This window comes from Pundamilia nyererei, unplaced genomic scaffold (genome assembly GCF_000239375.1).
Source record: "Pundamilia nyererei isolate P.nyererei 1_Seehausen unplaced genomic scaffold, PunNye1.0 scaffold00101, whole genome shotgun sequence".
Classification (NCBI taxonomy): domain Eukaryota; kingdom Metazoa; phylum Chordata; class Actinopteri; order Cichliformes; family Cichlidae; genus Pundamilia; species Pundamilia nyererei.
The window spans coordinates 2,070,338-2,087,308 of record NW_005187502.1 but is presented as its reverse complement, the minus strand read 5'-3'; the positions used below and the strand labels follow the sequence as shown (position 1 = coordinate 2,087,308).

At 43.1% G+C, this 16,971-nt stretch overlaps 1 protein-coding gene across 2 annotated transcripts in view; it reads right to left on the bottom strand.

Annotated features, from left to right (window-relative positions):
- The window catches only part of zeb1b (zinc finger E-box binding homeobox 1b), a 48,878-nt gene extending 46,058 nt beyond the window's left edge, over positions 1 to 2,820 (bottom strand). For both annotated transcript variants that reach the window (XM_005740582.1, XM_005740583.1), the window contains exon 1: positions 2,576 to 2,820. In XM_005740582.1, coding sequence (XP_005740639.1) covers positions 2,576 to 2,633 — 58 coding nt within the window. In that variant the 5' untranslated portion in view covers positions 2,634 to 2,820. The remainder of the gene's footprint in view (positions 1 to 2,575) is intronic.
- Between the last annotated feature and the right edge of the window lie 14,151 nt (positions 2,821 to 16,971).

The window sequence follows — 16,971 nt, the reverse complement described above, 5'->3', positions numbered from 1 at the left end:
AGGGCGGGAGACACGCGAGGAGATGAGGAAAAAGGTCTGCGTCATATTATCAAATAAACAGAAATCTAAGCTACCTGTGCACAAGCTCCTTCACAGCACCCCCCCCATGACCCTGTTTATTTTTGCAAAGAATGTTAATACCGTCCGCATTCCTCTATTCCCAAATTGCTGTTTTAAATTACCGCTGCTATTCCTGAGGGGTGGGCGGGGGGGAGAAGCGACAAAGGAAGCTGTAGTATCCCGCCGATTGCAAACACCTGTTGTCCTGCAGGCTGTTAACACCTCTCTGTTTACAACAGGGAATGGGGCTCACCTTGATCTCGGCTCCCTCTCTGCTGGCAAAGTCTCGGACTATAACAAGCCGAGCAAAACTCAAGGGCTTCATTCATTAAAAAAGCAACAGGGTCTTATAATTAGGGAGAGACATCAAATGAGCATGACAAAAACAAAACAAAAACAAAAAAAAAGCTTCATCTAACTTCTCTGAGGAATCCCCTTCAGCTGAGAGGTGCATTTATGTGACAGATCACCTGCCTTGTCAGGTGGTGGTAGGAAGCAAGGACTTTAAAAACACAGGCCTCAACATCCCCTTTGAAGGAAATGCAAATGAGGCAAGGAAACAAGGAGCACATCTGTTTGACTTTAAATATCAATAGGGCCGTGTCATCAGTGAGAAATGATTAATACAGGCCCGTTAACTTAAAGAAAGGAGAAAGAGCAACAAAGGAAAGCACATGAGAAGTCATTTAAAAGCTCCCTTCCTCCCAGGGGTAATAGAAATACCCACACTTTGACAGCAGGACCGTTATCTGAGGTGTGTCCACACGTTGGACACCGCTCCAGGAATGAAATGCAAACACACCCTTATGAAAAGAGGACAAAATCACAATGGAGAACATAAATAGCAGTGGCTCAAAGTTTTTGTTTCTCTTTTTGTTTTATACTCTTCTCCTAAATTGATCAGACATCAACAGAAAATCCACACGGCACAATTTGCTTGCATTTTCCCACCCACTAACTCGTTTTCAGCATCGCATCTTACTAAGCAAAAATAAAAGCGATATTCGCGTATCACCTCAGTTCCCGTGAGCTACACTGGGTGGTACACAGGCTAACGCAGGACCGAGACTACTTGATATGGACGCCACACGCTGTCAGATCCACGACGGAACAACTTGTTTTGTCAATCAAAAAAGAAGAAAAAAAGTAGTCCGAGCACCGGAAACGACGATTTCACCACAGTCCAGCACGTAAATAGAAAGAGCGAAGCAGGAAAAAACAGACGTTATATACTCGCAAAAGTCCATTTATGCGCGTCACACAACCAGGAGACAGATATTTGAACAAAGTAGAGCCGCACATGCGACTTTGTAACGGTTCACCAGTATTTTCACACCACCCTTAAATAACAAAAAACCCGTCTTGCTTCGCACGTCGGCATGTTAAAACATTAAACAATGTAACCATTTCAAATGTTGCTGCGGGTTACAAGCTGTAATGAAGTGAGTAAAGACAGAAAAGTAAAGAGGTTCGCTCGCGACCACCGTCCTACAACAATCAGGATTCCCAATGCGCGACAGGAGAGGATCCGCTGTCCTTATATGGGCTGCGCTCGCCCTGCTCACACAAACAGCGCGTGAGATACTCCTCGTTCTCCGGAACCTCCGGCTACCCCATCCATGTTTCTCCCAAGCTTTCTGCCACTGCTTCACTGTCAAACCCCCTCTGACAAGTCATATTTAATGTTCACGGCGTGTGCGGCATCGAAATGAAACAGTTAAGTTAGAGGAAAGGCAAGTGTTCAAAGCGAGCTCCAATACACCGATACAGTTTCAGCGCTTCTCGGCTTTAAAGCTTGAAAACTGTGTTTACATTCACACTTAAGTGTCTGGATAACGGGACAGGTCGGGTTAAATGGGGGAAAATTCGTTTTGTCAGCCCTCGTAGCGCAGCAACAGTGTCCTGTCGCTACCTGCTGCCTGTGCGCGAAAGAAAGAACAAACAGTTGTGTCCCCTCTGCTTCACACGCGCACAGATAATACAGATAATTATCAACATCGTCGAGAAAAAACAAACCAAACCAAAACACAGTTCTGCTTAATGATTTCTTTTATCCATATCTAAAAACACAATGTGTCCGTCGAGGTCCGCAACAGGAATCAGGTAGACCGTTTCCCCTCAGAAACAGGTCCGAGTTTAGTGGTGGGCTCAATAACTCGACAGAATGGGACTAAATCAATGGATTGTCAGCCTGTAGAGACGGACAAAGTGTGTTTAAACGAATAAAGCAGTTTAAAGTGGAAACAAAAGCTTTTCCACTCATAACGGACTGAGGTGCGTATAACGGTCTCCGGCGCAGAGAGCCGCTAGGCGGTGGGAGAGCCGCGACCCAGGTATAACGGTACACCACATAGGGCTGTAATACAGCGCTCACTTGCTACTTCCCAGCACTTTCGGTGAGTAAAAACCGGACTTCTGGGCCACGAAACTTTTCGGCAAAATTACTGGGAGACAGGACGGCGTTCACACCGTATCTCTGAAAGCAAAGCTCCGAGTCGGAAGTAGTTTTACTCACCGTTGGTCCTTTTCGGGTTCGGCTGCTTTCTGCGCTTACACCTGGGGCCATCCGCCATGATCCTTTCGTTGTGTCTAAATGCTGCCGGAGAGTCACCTCCTCTCTCACCCCCCTCTCTCCCCCCCTCCTCCTCCTGGCTTCCCTTCACCTCCCCTTCTCCGCACCTGGTTTACGACACTCTTTACGGCATCACCTTCCCGCACCTCATCGACCCACGCTGCCAGTATCCTTCACGCGGAGTGCTGGGAGTGAGAGAGAAAGCTGCGTGGAGTCCGTACCTGCTCCGCTGTCACGAATGTGGCGTGTTTTTAAACAGCATAAATATTTTTCTGTGTATTTTTCTTTGATGATACTGAAAGGTATTTCCACCACATTTTATTTTTATGACCACAGCGCAAATTGGAAGTTAGTTAAAATATATTTTTCCCTAAATTATTATTATTATTATTATTATTATTACTTGGATGTTTTGTTGACTTTTAAAGCACATGGAACAAATGTCAAAAACAAAAACAAAACGAACAAATAAAAAAATACATGACAGATGTAAAAAATAAAAGAATTAGTAGTTATTTAATCCGTTTTGGATAAGTTTGGGAGTGTGTGTGATTGTACAGGTATTCCAGTAGGTAAGCAGATTAGTGCATTGCAAGGAAGAATGCAAAAAAGCCTGGAGCCGGTTTGTATCTGTCACGTGCTGGATCTTTGTTCTTGGAACCTTTCAGAGAATTTGGCCCTGGAAAATGAAGGTGAACACTTGAAATGAAAAAGGCCACGTTTGGCACAAGTTGAGTTAGTATGCTCTCTTTTTATGGCCTCAGTCACTGCCATTCCCAAATCTCCTTCCAACCAGATTTTAGGATGATCAGCCCCCACCCCCCTTACCCTCACACTGATGGGTTTTGTAAATTAGGTAAGTAGCCACGGATAGAGGAGACTGCAAACTTTAATGAAGATTTAAAAGAAGCATGGCTTCCACAGGAGACTCCTCAGGTGCATTTTTAAAGGGAGTTTGCTATCTTTAATCATTTTCATTTTTTTTCCACACCTGAGCCTGACCTGTTCTGTTTGAATGTATGTTTTCCTGTGTGTGAGCACAGTAGGGTTGCAAAAAACAGCAGCCAGGGCTTGTGTGTGTTTGTGTGTCAGAAAGAGGAAGCAGTCATGAGACTGTCATCACTGATTCAATCCTCCACCTAAAGAAAGACCCTGCTGTTCTCCTGAGCCGAACCCTCTACGGCGGTGATGAAGAGGACACAGACATGCCAGCACAATCAGCAGGTTCAGACTGTATCCAATCAGACCTAAAACCTTCACACACACACGGGCACACACACACACACACAGGGCGAACCACACTGTGTAAACACAAGAGAAATATCCAGGATCACATGTTTGAGGTGAATTCCTCTGGATGCTTGTAGTGATGGGGAAAGATGAAGTTTATATGATGCTCGCGGTCCCATGACTTGCAGCAGTGTGTTAGAGTCGTGGCTATTCTTGAAGCAGATGACTACAAGCCAGAAGTGTCAAATGTAGGGCCCAGGGGCCAGAACAAGTCAATGGCTTTGCAGAGTAAAAATTGCAAAAATAAGATGGCATGCTTTTTTTTCACTTGATTTTTCAGCAGAGAGAATGGATCACATCTTGAGAGAGTTATCAACAGAGTTGGATATCCTAATCATCAGCTTAACAGTCTTTCTAGCGCTTTTCTTAACTCTTTTCCCCATAAAGATGACATTTGATGACCTCCCCTTCACCCTTAATGATGAGCTTTGACACCTCAGCAGCCCTGAAATATGACAGTTCAGAAAACAGCTTCAAGGGTTTCTCCTAGTAAGCTTTTAAGTTATAGATATATGTTTTATAAAACATGAATAAGTGTGGAATATACATTAACTTGTTAACAGCAAAAAGAAGAAGGCTTTTTTTTAAAAACACGTCTTTCGGCAATAATTTTAGTGGTCGGGGCCACTCAGGATCAAAGTGGGCTGTAATTGGCTTCTCACGCCTGGACTTCTTGTATCTGAGATGTTATCATCTTTCAGCCCATACTGACTGCATAACCCCGGTTTTGCATCAGTTTGGGGTATCCCGCATTGTCAAGGCAGACTGTTTTAAGGAGGATGCAACGATTTCGAGCTGCTAGTGCTTTAAGAAGCAAGCAGAAGTCTCAGAGATATATTTGGATTAGACTTTGCAGATTTCATCATTTAATCACACACAACATTTCAACATATAAATCTGCCCGTACAGTATTTACACACACAGAGTAACAAACCCCACATTGCAGGACAATCAGCTTATCACTCAGCTACATGTGACAGCTTGTATACACGGGATGGCAGACCTCTGAGGTGAATAATTCAGTAGCAGCAGAGCGGTCCAGCTCTCGGGGCAGGCTGCCCAGACGCAGAGTAATAGCTTTAGCATAAACAACACCTACAAACTTGCTCTAGGTGGCCTCTTCCACCAATAGGCAGCCTGCCTTTCATTGCACTGTGGCTACCTCTCCTGATGAAAAAGGCCCCAGAAACAGTCTGCATCAGCAAAGATCAATGATGAGACACTAAGCTAAGCGTGCGGTCGGAGCTGCACACAGAGTCTGGAAAAATAGGATGCTTGTTATCCAGTGGAAAGTCAGATCTTTCCCATTTTCCTTGGATCACGCCGCTATTATAGCATGAAGTCATTTTTTTCTTTTTCTCAACGTCTGTGGAAAACAAAGAATAACAATTACACGAGGACCGCTAATACGAAATAGACCGAAGACGCCTCTGATGTGTTTCAAAGTAAGTGGAGTAAAACCAGAGCGATTGATTTGCTCTTGCAAACCTCTGCAAAGTTTGCACTGCAGCGAATTCACGCAAATGGGAAACGCACGCTCTCAGTTATTCGTAGGCACCCTGTGTGACCCCACCGTGATTGGGATGAATGTTGGGGAGGGAAGAGAGTCTATTACAAGAGACAGATCGAATGTCATAAAAACAAGCTCCTCAGAGTGAAACCCTAATGAAGATGGAGGCCGTTTTTATCCCCTCTATGACCAGGACATACAGGTGCCAGTCACCTGAGAAATGACAACAGCAATAAAAGCACGATCTTGCCTTAAATAAAGTGGCCCATGAAATGAAATGAAAGGCTGACTCTTGCTCATCCAATGGGGAATTAAAATAGAGGAGGGGAGGGGGTGAATGAAGGGGGGGCGGGAGGGATAAGCAGCCATCCTCCACTACATTAAGGGATCATGCTGCTCCCTGAAAATGAGTATTGATCCTCTTAGGTCCAGGATCGTTTAGGAGATTAATGTGAGTAGTGGTTGAACTCCACAGTACTCCACACAGGACAAGGGGGATCAGCTCGGCAGGATGGCCCAGCTGAAGCAGCCTATCGGTGAGTGAGGGGCTGACAGTATTCAGTTTGTGTTTTGGGGGTGGTTTGGTGTGTGTGTGTGTGTGTGTGTGTGTGCCATCTGGGCTGTCAGCTAAGAGAATCAGCTGGATGTCCAGAGGTCGAAAGGGTGAAAAACATAAAAGGGGAGGGGGGGAGGTTATAAAATAGAGAAAGAGTCTGAAGGAAAGCGAAAGAGTGTCACGAGCAGGCAGAATAGAGGGAAGGAGAACAAGCAAGAGAAGGAGCAGAGGAAATGAGAGCGAAAGAGAGGAACAGAAACTGCCACAAACAAAAACAAAACAAAAGGACGACAGAAAATGCGCAGCCTGCCTCGCTCCGAATACAGGGGACCGGCTGGAGGCAGTGATAGAGAGAGAGACGCAGCAGAGACTAAACTGCTTAATCTCTCCCAAGAGACGCCAGCCTAAATGTGAGGTCCCCCCTCCCCCTTTCAGACCCCCCCCAACAAAACACTATCACAGCCATTCTGCTCAGCTACAGCCAGGGCTGACAGACACGCACACATATACACACAGTTTAAAAGTCCTGAGGTTGAGCCTTCAGTGCAAAGCGATACTGTGGAGATGAGAAAAGATCCATTTCAGTGCCACACATCCTCGTGAGTAAGCACTGCACGAGTGAGCAGAGTTTGTTGATTTATAAAAGCTGCTGCTTTTAACAATCTGGCTCGTCGTGAATCAACAGAGCCTGAGAATTTTCTCATGTCTCTCTTCTGAGGTCAAGTCGGCCCCCGTGGGGAAAACTCCTAAAACAAATATGGGCTGAAGTATTCAGCAGCGGCTCAATGCAAGCTGTCAGGCTCTCAGAGACAACAATGCAGTGTTTTGAGGGCTAGATGTCAATCTCGGGCACAGTATTCTCAGCTCGCTTCCGTCTCCTTCCATGGATTTTTTTTTTATTTTGTTCCCCCCTCAAGACAGGAAGTAGCTGACATGCTTGCTGGAGTGAGCCACGCCTCAGATGTTTGAGTTGAGAGAAAGGTGAGGAGGACGGAGCAAGAACAGCTGTCAGACCCCCCAAAGAATCTGATTACACTTTCTCCACCTACTTTCTACTGTCATGAGTGCTTACCCTGTGAATACTGATATACAGCTCCAGTCTGAAAATGTACTTTGATAAAGAGGATTTTTTGCCAAACTCTCATCACAGCATATACCAAACACGGTATATGGTGGATCTTCTGCAGCTCTTTAAGGAGCTGCAGAAGATCCACCAGCCCAGCATCCACCTGAATGATGAGCTGGATCCTAGATGCCAAACTAAATGCATTTGTCTGCTGTGACAAAAACTACACACTACAACTGTAAATAGCAGGCAGTTAATAGTGGTGAACTGATAAAGATTGAACACAGCAGTGTATATAGTGGCTAAAAGCAGCTGACAGACTACAAAAGGCTGTTTAATCTGTGTAAAATAAATGTCAGTACGCAGTGCAATGTCACCTAAATGTCATTCGAGTTGCGTGTCACTTTTATTTCTGATGTCAGACTCCATCTTTAGAAAGCCATTTCCCTGCTGTTCTTTGCTGAAAGGGTTGTGTTGCTCTACTCTGCTACCCTGAAGGTTTTCTTCTTGGATTTAAGCCAAGTGACTTGGTCCTAGTTTTCATCATCTCTAAAAAAACTTGTGTGATTTTGGCAGTGTTGGTTTGGACCATTATCACACTGAAATGTTCCTTTTCTGCCAGACTTCAGGAGACTGGGAAGCAGCTTGTCAGTCTGTATTTTGGTATAACTACAGGCCATCTATAAATGTCATGTGCCCAACAACTTTTCCTCTTATGTAGCCTCATATTATCACACTCACTGCTCGGTCCTCCGATGATGGGTCTGTGTATTCTGCTGTGTTGGTCTGATCTGGAGAATTTTGGATGCCAAGTCAACACCTCAAACTCATTGTTACGCTCCTAGAACCATTCCTGAACCATTGTATCTATAGATATGGCATTTCCAAACTCCGGTGACCATGTGACTTTACAGCTGAGCTTTGTTCAGCGTTATTAGTAAGGTAAGGCTTCAAAAGTTGCATTTATGCACCTACAGGATTTTCTAAATAAAAAAGAATTAGAACCTTAGAATTATAATCTGATCATGCTTATCAGGCATACTGACTAATATTACGATATTAGGCAGGCTAAAAGAGAGTGCTAGGTCTGACTTTAAGCACAATGTAGCTCGCTAACCCATTAGTGTTGCTTCATAGTACACCCTTCTGGTCGCAGCTACTTTATTTCCATTTCTTTGCATTCCTCCCTGTGCTAAAAATCGTCCTGACCCTCGATGCCATACAAAGTCTGCATATTGTCCGATTCCATCCGTGTGTGAATAGCACATATATTTCCAGCGTTTGGAAGTCTTCTCCTGTTGCCTGCTACATGTGAGAGCAGACAACTCCTGATACTCTCCAGAGTTCATGTGAGACACATCTCAGCTTTCCTTTCAGAGCCACAAATAACATCATACACGTGTTTTCAGAGGTCGAGTAGCTCTCATCATGGCTAATAAGCAGGTTTTTGTTTCTCGTTAAATTAATACGTGCACCTTTTTAGCTGAGACACAACTGGAGGGAAGTGTGAGCAATAAAAAGTCCCTTTATTGTATTTTCTTTCTTTCTCAAGTATCACCATTAGATAATAACTCACGCAGGATTAGCATGCAGCAGGAGTTAAGACCCCTCACAGACACAAACTCCCTTTGCTCCCATGATTACACAGGGGTGGGTGGCCACGGGGCAGAGAGCTTTTGACCCATGGGTAAAAGTAACGCTGCCTGTCTAGACACCAGGCCAAGAAATATACTTGTTTTGGCTAGGAAGACGTGTGTGTGAACTTATCCCCGCATGTGCACGTGCACACACATGAACGCACACCTCCTTGCTCCAGACATGCTTGCTTCAGTCTTCCCCCTCCTCCTGTGACTGTCAAGAGGAGACAGCCACACTGTGGAAAGCCCAGTTTAAATTTATACTGTATTTATTGGAACTCCCGTTGCATTTTACTGTTCATTTGTCCTTGCGGCTGGAACGGCGTTTGAGGTCTCTGGGAAGATGTCAAACTTGGTCCATCAAGGTGTTATTTTTTGAAGGCATCTTCTCTCACAGTTCAAAGGCAATCTGTGGTGAAGGAACAAATGTGAAATGAGGTGCACTGCAGTGAAAAGAAGATGTTATTAACTGGGTGATACGGCAAAGATAAATTTGGTTTGCCAGTTTTTCTAATTTTTTCCATTCATGTCTACTTGATCTATCACTGGTGGTAACTTCTATTTTATGTGGCCAAGCTTTCAGAACATGTCTGTTAGAATAGAGGTAACTGAAAACTGGAGACATTATGGAATTTTATTGGAATTATTGCTCCATAGCGCTTTGCAGACCTGCAATAATCTGGCATAACAATATGAACACCTGCCTATCTGGCGAATTCGGGGGCCAAGCCAACATCTCATGCTCATTCTTTTGTGCTCCTTCAACTATTCCCAAACCATTTTTGATTTGTGTCAAGGTGAATTATCCTGCTGAAACAGGCCATAGCCATCAGGGAGTACTGTTTCCATGAAACGGTGTACATGGTCTGCAACAATGCTTAGGTAGGTGTCAAAAGAGCATCCACATTGATGGCAGGACCCAGGGCTTCCCAGGAGAACATTGCCCAAAAGCATCACACTGCTGCCGCTGTCTTTCATCCTGTCTTCCTTCTCTCACCCCAACCAGTCGCAGCAGATGGCCGCCCCTCCCTGAGTCTGGTTCTGTCTGAGGTTTCTTCCTGTTAAAAGGGAGTTTTTCCTTCCCACTTTCGCCAAAGTGCTTGCTCATAGGGGTCATAGCATTGTTGGGTTTTTCTCTGTATGTATTATTGTAGGGTGCACCTTACAATATAAATCGCCTTGAGGCGACTATTGTTGTGATTTAGCGCTGTATAAATATAACTGAATTGAATTGAATTGAATTGAATAGAATAGAATAGAATTGCTCCGTGGTCCAGTTCTGATGCTGACATGTCCACTGCTAGTGCTTTCAGGAGTGTACAGAGATCATCATAGGGACCCTGACTGGTTTGCGGCTTTCCAGCCCGATACATAACAAACTGATGTTCATTTTATTCTAACTCCTTTATTCTAACAACCCACAAAGATGCAGTTTCAGAGATGCTGTGATCCAGTCATCTAACCATCACAATTTGGCCTGTGTCAAACTCTATTTCTCGTTCTGAGGACAAAATGCTACCTAATCAATCCCACCCACTAACAGGTGCCATGATGAAGAGAAAATCAGTGTTACTGACTTCATCTGTGAGGGCTCATAATGTTACGCCTGATCGGTGTATGATATAATGTTTAAAATGATCATTATGACTCTGCAGTTGTTTTGGGGGGATGTCCCGCTGTAGAAAAAAAAACAGCTGTAAAATGTAATAGTAATAGGATAACTTATAACTTATCGTTAAACTTAGTTTAGTGTCCTCTCAACGTCTGAGCTGAAGTGAAAGCTGCAAATGAGTCATTTGGCTCCGAGTCTCATCTCCTTCATGCTGCTGTCCCTGAAGTTTGTTTACCTTTATCTTTTTGGTAATCTACACACAAAACAAGTAATGCTGCTCCACTCTGCATGGTTTGGTAGTTTAAAATTAGGTGCAAATTGTACGTCATGTCAAAAGCTTTTCATTTCAACCACTTCTGTTAGCAAAAAGGCGAACATCTCTTTTAGCAAATGTTTTTATTTAGAACATTTTCTCCTAATTTTCCTCTTCATGTTACTAAAATTAAATGCGGTGGCTCCCATAATATAACGGTGTACTTTTCGCTGATTGTGTGACCTTTTAATACCCACTTCTACACGTCATTCCCCCAACTGATGATATGAATCTATATGTCACAGTTCCATTACAAGGAAACACATCTGCGAGTATGCAGTTACAGGTACAATGGTGAGGCTCTATGAGTAAATAGCGCGTGGGTGGTTTATGTTTGTGTATGTGCTTATGTTTCAATCTGTGATAGGCCACTGATGTTTTCACTGGATGAATATGAATACCGCACACCTACTCCTTTCCCACACACACTCACAGAACATCAGAACATTTTTCTGTGCACATGAATAGCGGCGGAGCACTATAAATGAACATCCAAAATGCCAGCAATTACTATGGTGTCCCTTTACTCAACCTCTCCATATTAAACCCCGCTTGTCAAACAGATTGTCTCCGGTGCTCCGAGCAGCCTGCACTGCGAAACAGTTTTCATTAAGGGAGGATTGCCATGGGCCTTAGCCTGGCGGCTTAATGTAATTTCACAGCTCAGCGTCCGTGCGACCACTTCAGGGTCCAAGCACGGCCACCCACACCTTTACAAGAGCCAGCCAGAGGTGCTGAAAGGGTGACGGGCTGCTAGTAAGTTTTAAGAGCAAAAGGGGAGCCCCAAAATGAAATTCCAGCACAGGAAATGACTGTAATAATAACATAACAACCAGCAAGGCTTTGGAAATAAACATGTACAGAGATAGAGCGCGTTTCGTGTCGTAATGGGGTGTTGAGGACGAGGAAACTCACTCAGCAGTGGGTGCTGTTTTTGATGGGGAAAGGTTTTAAGAAATACAGTAGGATTCTTGTAGTTATGGAAATTATCAATGACACATTGCAAGATTTGGTTAAACACTGATTTATTCTAAGCCTTTGCTGGCAGTACTTGAAAGGACAGTATACTGTTTAGAATATAGTGTAATGCTCATGTTGTTGGCCTAAATAAACTGTGTGTTTTTTGCAGGGGAAGATTATATGACGATACCACGTGTAGAACTTAATACCAAATCGCTAATTTAGCTTACTGGTCCTTTAAGGTGTACTGACAAGAGTGGCCATTTATATACAGTAGATTCATGTAGTTGAACCAATCTCTTCACCTCAATCACCTCTTGAGTATTCACCCCGAAGGTGTAAGCCAAGTGTGCAGTGAAACTCCATATTAGAAACACGTGGAGAACATTACACATCTGTACTCAAAGCGACATCTGGACAAAACTGAAAGTCAGATAGACTAGTGTTTCATTTTCATGGTTTACAGCTTTGAAAGGAGCCAAAGAGTCTTGACTTCAGTGCTTTGGAAGGGAGAGGAGCAACAAAGCCAGGCAGAAGTTAGGCTGTTGGAAACTTTAAATAGCCACAAATGCAAGGACACCCACAAACCAGCCATGGGGAGGGGGGGGGGGGGGGCAAGGCTGTCTACTCCCAGTTTTGGTCCCAAGCCCGGAAGGAAGTGCATCTGGCATAAAATCATGCATGTGGATCGTAAAGAATGAGATTTCCACAGAGGAGCGGCCGGGCCTCGTTTAACAACAGTGGCAACTACTTTGGTTGAAGACAAGGGAGCAGGAGACAGGGAAGGAGTGAGGAGACAGTGAAGGAGAAAGAAAGGAAGGGAATGTGGAGGTGAAATTAGGGACAAAAAATGGAGGGACTGTGACTGGTAAATGGAGCGATCTGGCTGATATGTTGGAGAGAAGGAAGGTAGATTTATTGTGTATGTAGGTGACCGTGTGGAAGGGAGGTGAGGCCAGGAGCATCTGAGGTAGATTCAAACTATTCCATCATGGTGCAGGTAGATGTAACATTAGATGTTTGTCTCTAGTCTGGGTTTGGAAATCAAGAATATGAAGAAGCAAGTGAAGGCAGAGGCCAGGATTAAATGGTGGAAGTCAAAGAAGGAAGAATGTTGCAAAGAATTCAGGATGGAGTTGATGGACGAAGTGAGCATATCAGAAGATCAGGTTGAGCAGTTTGGAGACAAAGTTGGAGAGGTAAGGATGAAATGGTTTGGACATACTGGATAAAGAATGTTGAATACCGAGCTGCCAGATACAGGAGACCTGTAAACTGTGTTTAAAATTAAAAGTTACTAAGTTCACTAAACTAAATTTGTGATATTATAAACCCAAATCTGAGCCGGCACATTGGATTTCTCTAAAATGTAAAGAAATCAATGGAGCATAACACTGAACCATTACAGCAAATGTATCTGTGTGACACATTTAATCAAAAAAATATTTGTTTGCACATATTGCTGGATGAAAGATTACAGAAACATACAAATCATTTGAGAAACAGTCTATTAGCCAACTCCTAAGAAGCCTAACAGGAATGCTTACGCCATGATGTCTCCAGTTGTCTGTGTCTGCAGCACAGTATGGGCTACTAATGTGCATTTTTCTTACACTATCCTTAATCTTGGGTTTATTTTAGTCAACATAATATATTTAATATAAGATAAAACATACTTTCCATCAAAATATATTTAAGTGCAACACTACGTGGCAAATTGAAGTTTTCTGTTTGTTTATTTTAATAACACGAAAAAAGGTATCATGAAAACGTTCTAAAATTAGTGAAACAGTTTCTAATAGTTCTAAAGTTTCTAATAAAAAATGATAGAACTGGGAATGTGTTTGCAATTGCGTGGGTGAAAATCACCTGATGTTACCATTCTAGGGTTAGGAGGCTGCGAAAGGGTCAACTTAAGATATATACTTTTTTTTTTACCAACAGCTCATGCAAAACTACTATACATGACTCCCAGAACAAAAACGAAGAGCTGAAAATAGTAATCTCTCTTATAATATTCGTTGTTCAATAGCTAAATGCCGTGATAGTGCAGCTAACATAAGCTAGAGTTTAGCACTAGCATGGGGTTTAGCATAACATTACAGGAAAACAGCGATGCTATCTCCAGGGAAACAAAATCTGCCCATCAGCACATCTGCATCTCAATAACTGAAGACTTGTCTGATAAACTCTGCCAACTCTACATTCTTATATTTGCATGGGTTATGGCTTTAGATGGTTTCGCCTTTTTCAAATGTTTGTGCTAAGCTAAGAGGCTACTAAATATAGCTTCACTGTACTGACATAAGTGTGGTATTGATCTTCTCATCTACTTTCCATTTTGAGCATTTCCTCAAAAGCTGGCCTGTTCCTTTTGATGTGGCTTCTTGGGAAATTCCCCCTAGCTTGGCCACACGCAATTGGATGTGACTTCAATGCAACCATATTGCACCTAAGGCACCACCACCACCACTGGTTTATGAGTTAAAACACAGAAGTCATTATTTATTTAACGGAAAGGGTTAATTGAAATAAAGGACCAAGGAGCTCAGGTTTACTTTTTCACTGTAAGCCTTGGTAAAACAATGGATGACGCAATAGGTGAGCCAAAAGCAACAATCAGCCCAATCTTCGCATTATGAGTCACGACCGAGAGATGCTCATGCTTATTCAGTGTGTCCATTGAGGTGTGCAGCCTCTTCATTTAATATTTCCATAAGGTTGCATATGAGTGTATGCCAGGCAGTCCCTGTAATAAGGAGGTAATGTATTCTGTGCCAATGGCAAAAAGGTACGCTTGAAACATCCCTCATAGGAGCAGCAGTTTCCAACTTGACAGTGGACACATACATAATTAAGCCAACTAAAAAAAAATGAATATTTCATCTCAAAGCATTTTCATCTCCAAACATCAAAACACCTCAACGTCTCACATAATGAGCAAGGTAAAATACTTTTATTCATAGAGGGAATATGCAACAAGGAATGCTCAGAGTACCTCGCTTAAAAATATATCAGCTGGAAAAGGAGAGGGAAGCCTTATACTGCTCTTTTTTCTTAGGTTGAGTTCTTGTACTCGGTTCTTTAAGCTCACGTAAAGAGCTCATTCTTTCCTACAAATGTTGCCGAACCATTTTTTCTCATCTGCAATTGTGTTATTATGTTATATTACAATGTCAGCCTTAATGTTTTGTAGGCGGATCCGGCTATAACTCACTCTGACCTGTAATTCATGACATGTCATCCATGAGTCGCCTCAGGACTTTTGGTTTCGCAGGTATGTGCGCGCATGCCAAAGAAGAGGATAAATTATTCCATAACCTTGCAGTGGTTAAATTTTACTAGTGCGGTCTATGTCAGAGTTTGCCAGAATTTCTTCACTTTTGTGATGGCACAGAGGTTCTGAAAGGTCTCAGCTTCCAAAGAATATGTCATAAATCATTTTGCAGTGGTTTTTAGCGGGGGTAGTGGCTGCGCATAGACCTAAAGCAGCAGCACCACGCTAGAGAGGATTACTTTGACCACCAAACCTGCCTCTGACTGGCTCCCCATACACCTTCATAGAAGGGAATTAACCTGCCATGACTTGAAACGCTTTGCTGAGCGCTGGTCGATACTGTCATTATCCTAAAGCAATTCTTAATTCTATTTGGCCCTGAGCTAAAGATCCTTGTATTGATCACAAAGTAGGGATGCCACAACAACTTTTTTCCATAGTTAAGACCTCTATGTGTTGTTAAAAATAAAAGCTTCAGCAGCTCCTATGCACAGCCCAGAGGGAAAGATGCAGCCACAGAATGTAATTTTGGATGTTTAATCATACGTTTCACAGTGATACCTGATGATTTCATCAAGCGTTACAGTTATGAGACACAAATGCTCGAGAGTGGTACCTTTGTGTTTCATCGAAAAAGGCAGCTCTCTTTCATATCCTGTTTTGGGAGATGAGAAATATTGATATCACTCGCCGAGCACTATCAGCATGAAACAGAGGCTTTCAGTAAAAGCAGCAGTGACAACACCTGTACTGAAGTTCCTGATTACATGCCTTTGTTCTCAAAGCTGTGTGTGTCTGAGCATGCATGTGTGTGCAGGAGAAGAACAGAGACACACAAAAAAGAAAGAAAAAAAGATGGAGAAATCTGAAGTAACATGTAACCGAATGCTTCTTTTTCTGTCTGTCATCCACACACACAAGCATGCACAAGCAGACAGCATCGCCACCTGCCACAGACTATACACTGCGGCCTTTGACAGCGGTTAACAGAATGGGACATGTGTAGCCCCAGGTGACTCAAATTGCAAAACTAACAACAGCATGCTTCATTGCACCAAGAATGCAGTGTGAAACACCAGCAGAAAGGCAGTGTGTGTGTGTGTGTGTGTTTGTGTGTCCGTGTGCGCATCAATTTACATGTATGTCTGAATGTGTATGTTTTCGGTTATGCATAAGTGTCATAACTGACTCATCCAGTAATGTAATGCAGCAATTAATATGGACTTCATTAGAATTCTTAAAGGAGCCCGAAGCATCAACAAACACGAACTAGATAATGCAGAAGTATTGCTATCATTAAGACTAACTGCTCTGAGTGTACTTGTTATCTGGTCCTCTATTATTGAAGGATCAAATACATTTATATAGAGAACACTACACTAAGATCTCAGTCTATCTACACTATTCAAATAATAATAATAATTAAAGGAAGACGTTTTAATCAGAGGACAGCATCAAGTAAGTTAAACTTGTGGGATATTGATGTGATCAGTTAAGTAGCAGAGGGGGTTGTTGATCAGGTTCAGCTGCTTTGGTGTTATAATGAAATTAACAACAGCTGCATTAGAGAAGCAACAATGAGCTTACCCCAACACAGGAAGGGTTTTAAGGTGGAGGCCACTCCTTATGACTGTGGTTTTACTAGTTTTATGCTCAGCGAGGGTCAGTGTCACTACTGGTAGCATGAAGGAAACCTGGACCCTACAGAGGTTACACAGGTAGTCCAACTCAACCAGGATAGTACATCAATATGTGTCATTGCCGTGAGGTTTGCTGTGTCTCCCACACTCTCAAGAACATGGAGGAGATTCCAGGAGACGGACAGTTATTCACTGAGCTGGAGACGGTCCTTAACCCATCAGCAGAACCAGTATCTGCTCAGTTGTATAAAGAGGAACATTATGAGCACTGCCAGAGCTACAAAATGACCTTCAGCAGGTCACAATCTCTGACCAAACAACTAGAAACAGACTTCATGAGGGTGACCTGAGGCCCAACGTCCTTTAGTGGGCCTTGTGCTCACTCCCTGGCACCATGGAGCCCAACAGACATTTTCCATAGAATACCAGAATTGGCGGTTCCACCACTGGTGCCCTGTGCTTTTCACAGATGAGAGCA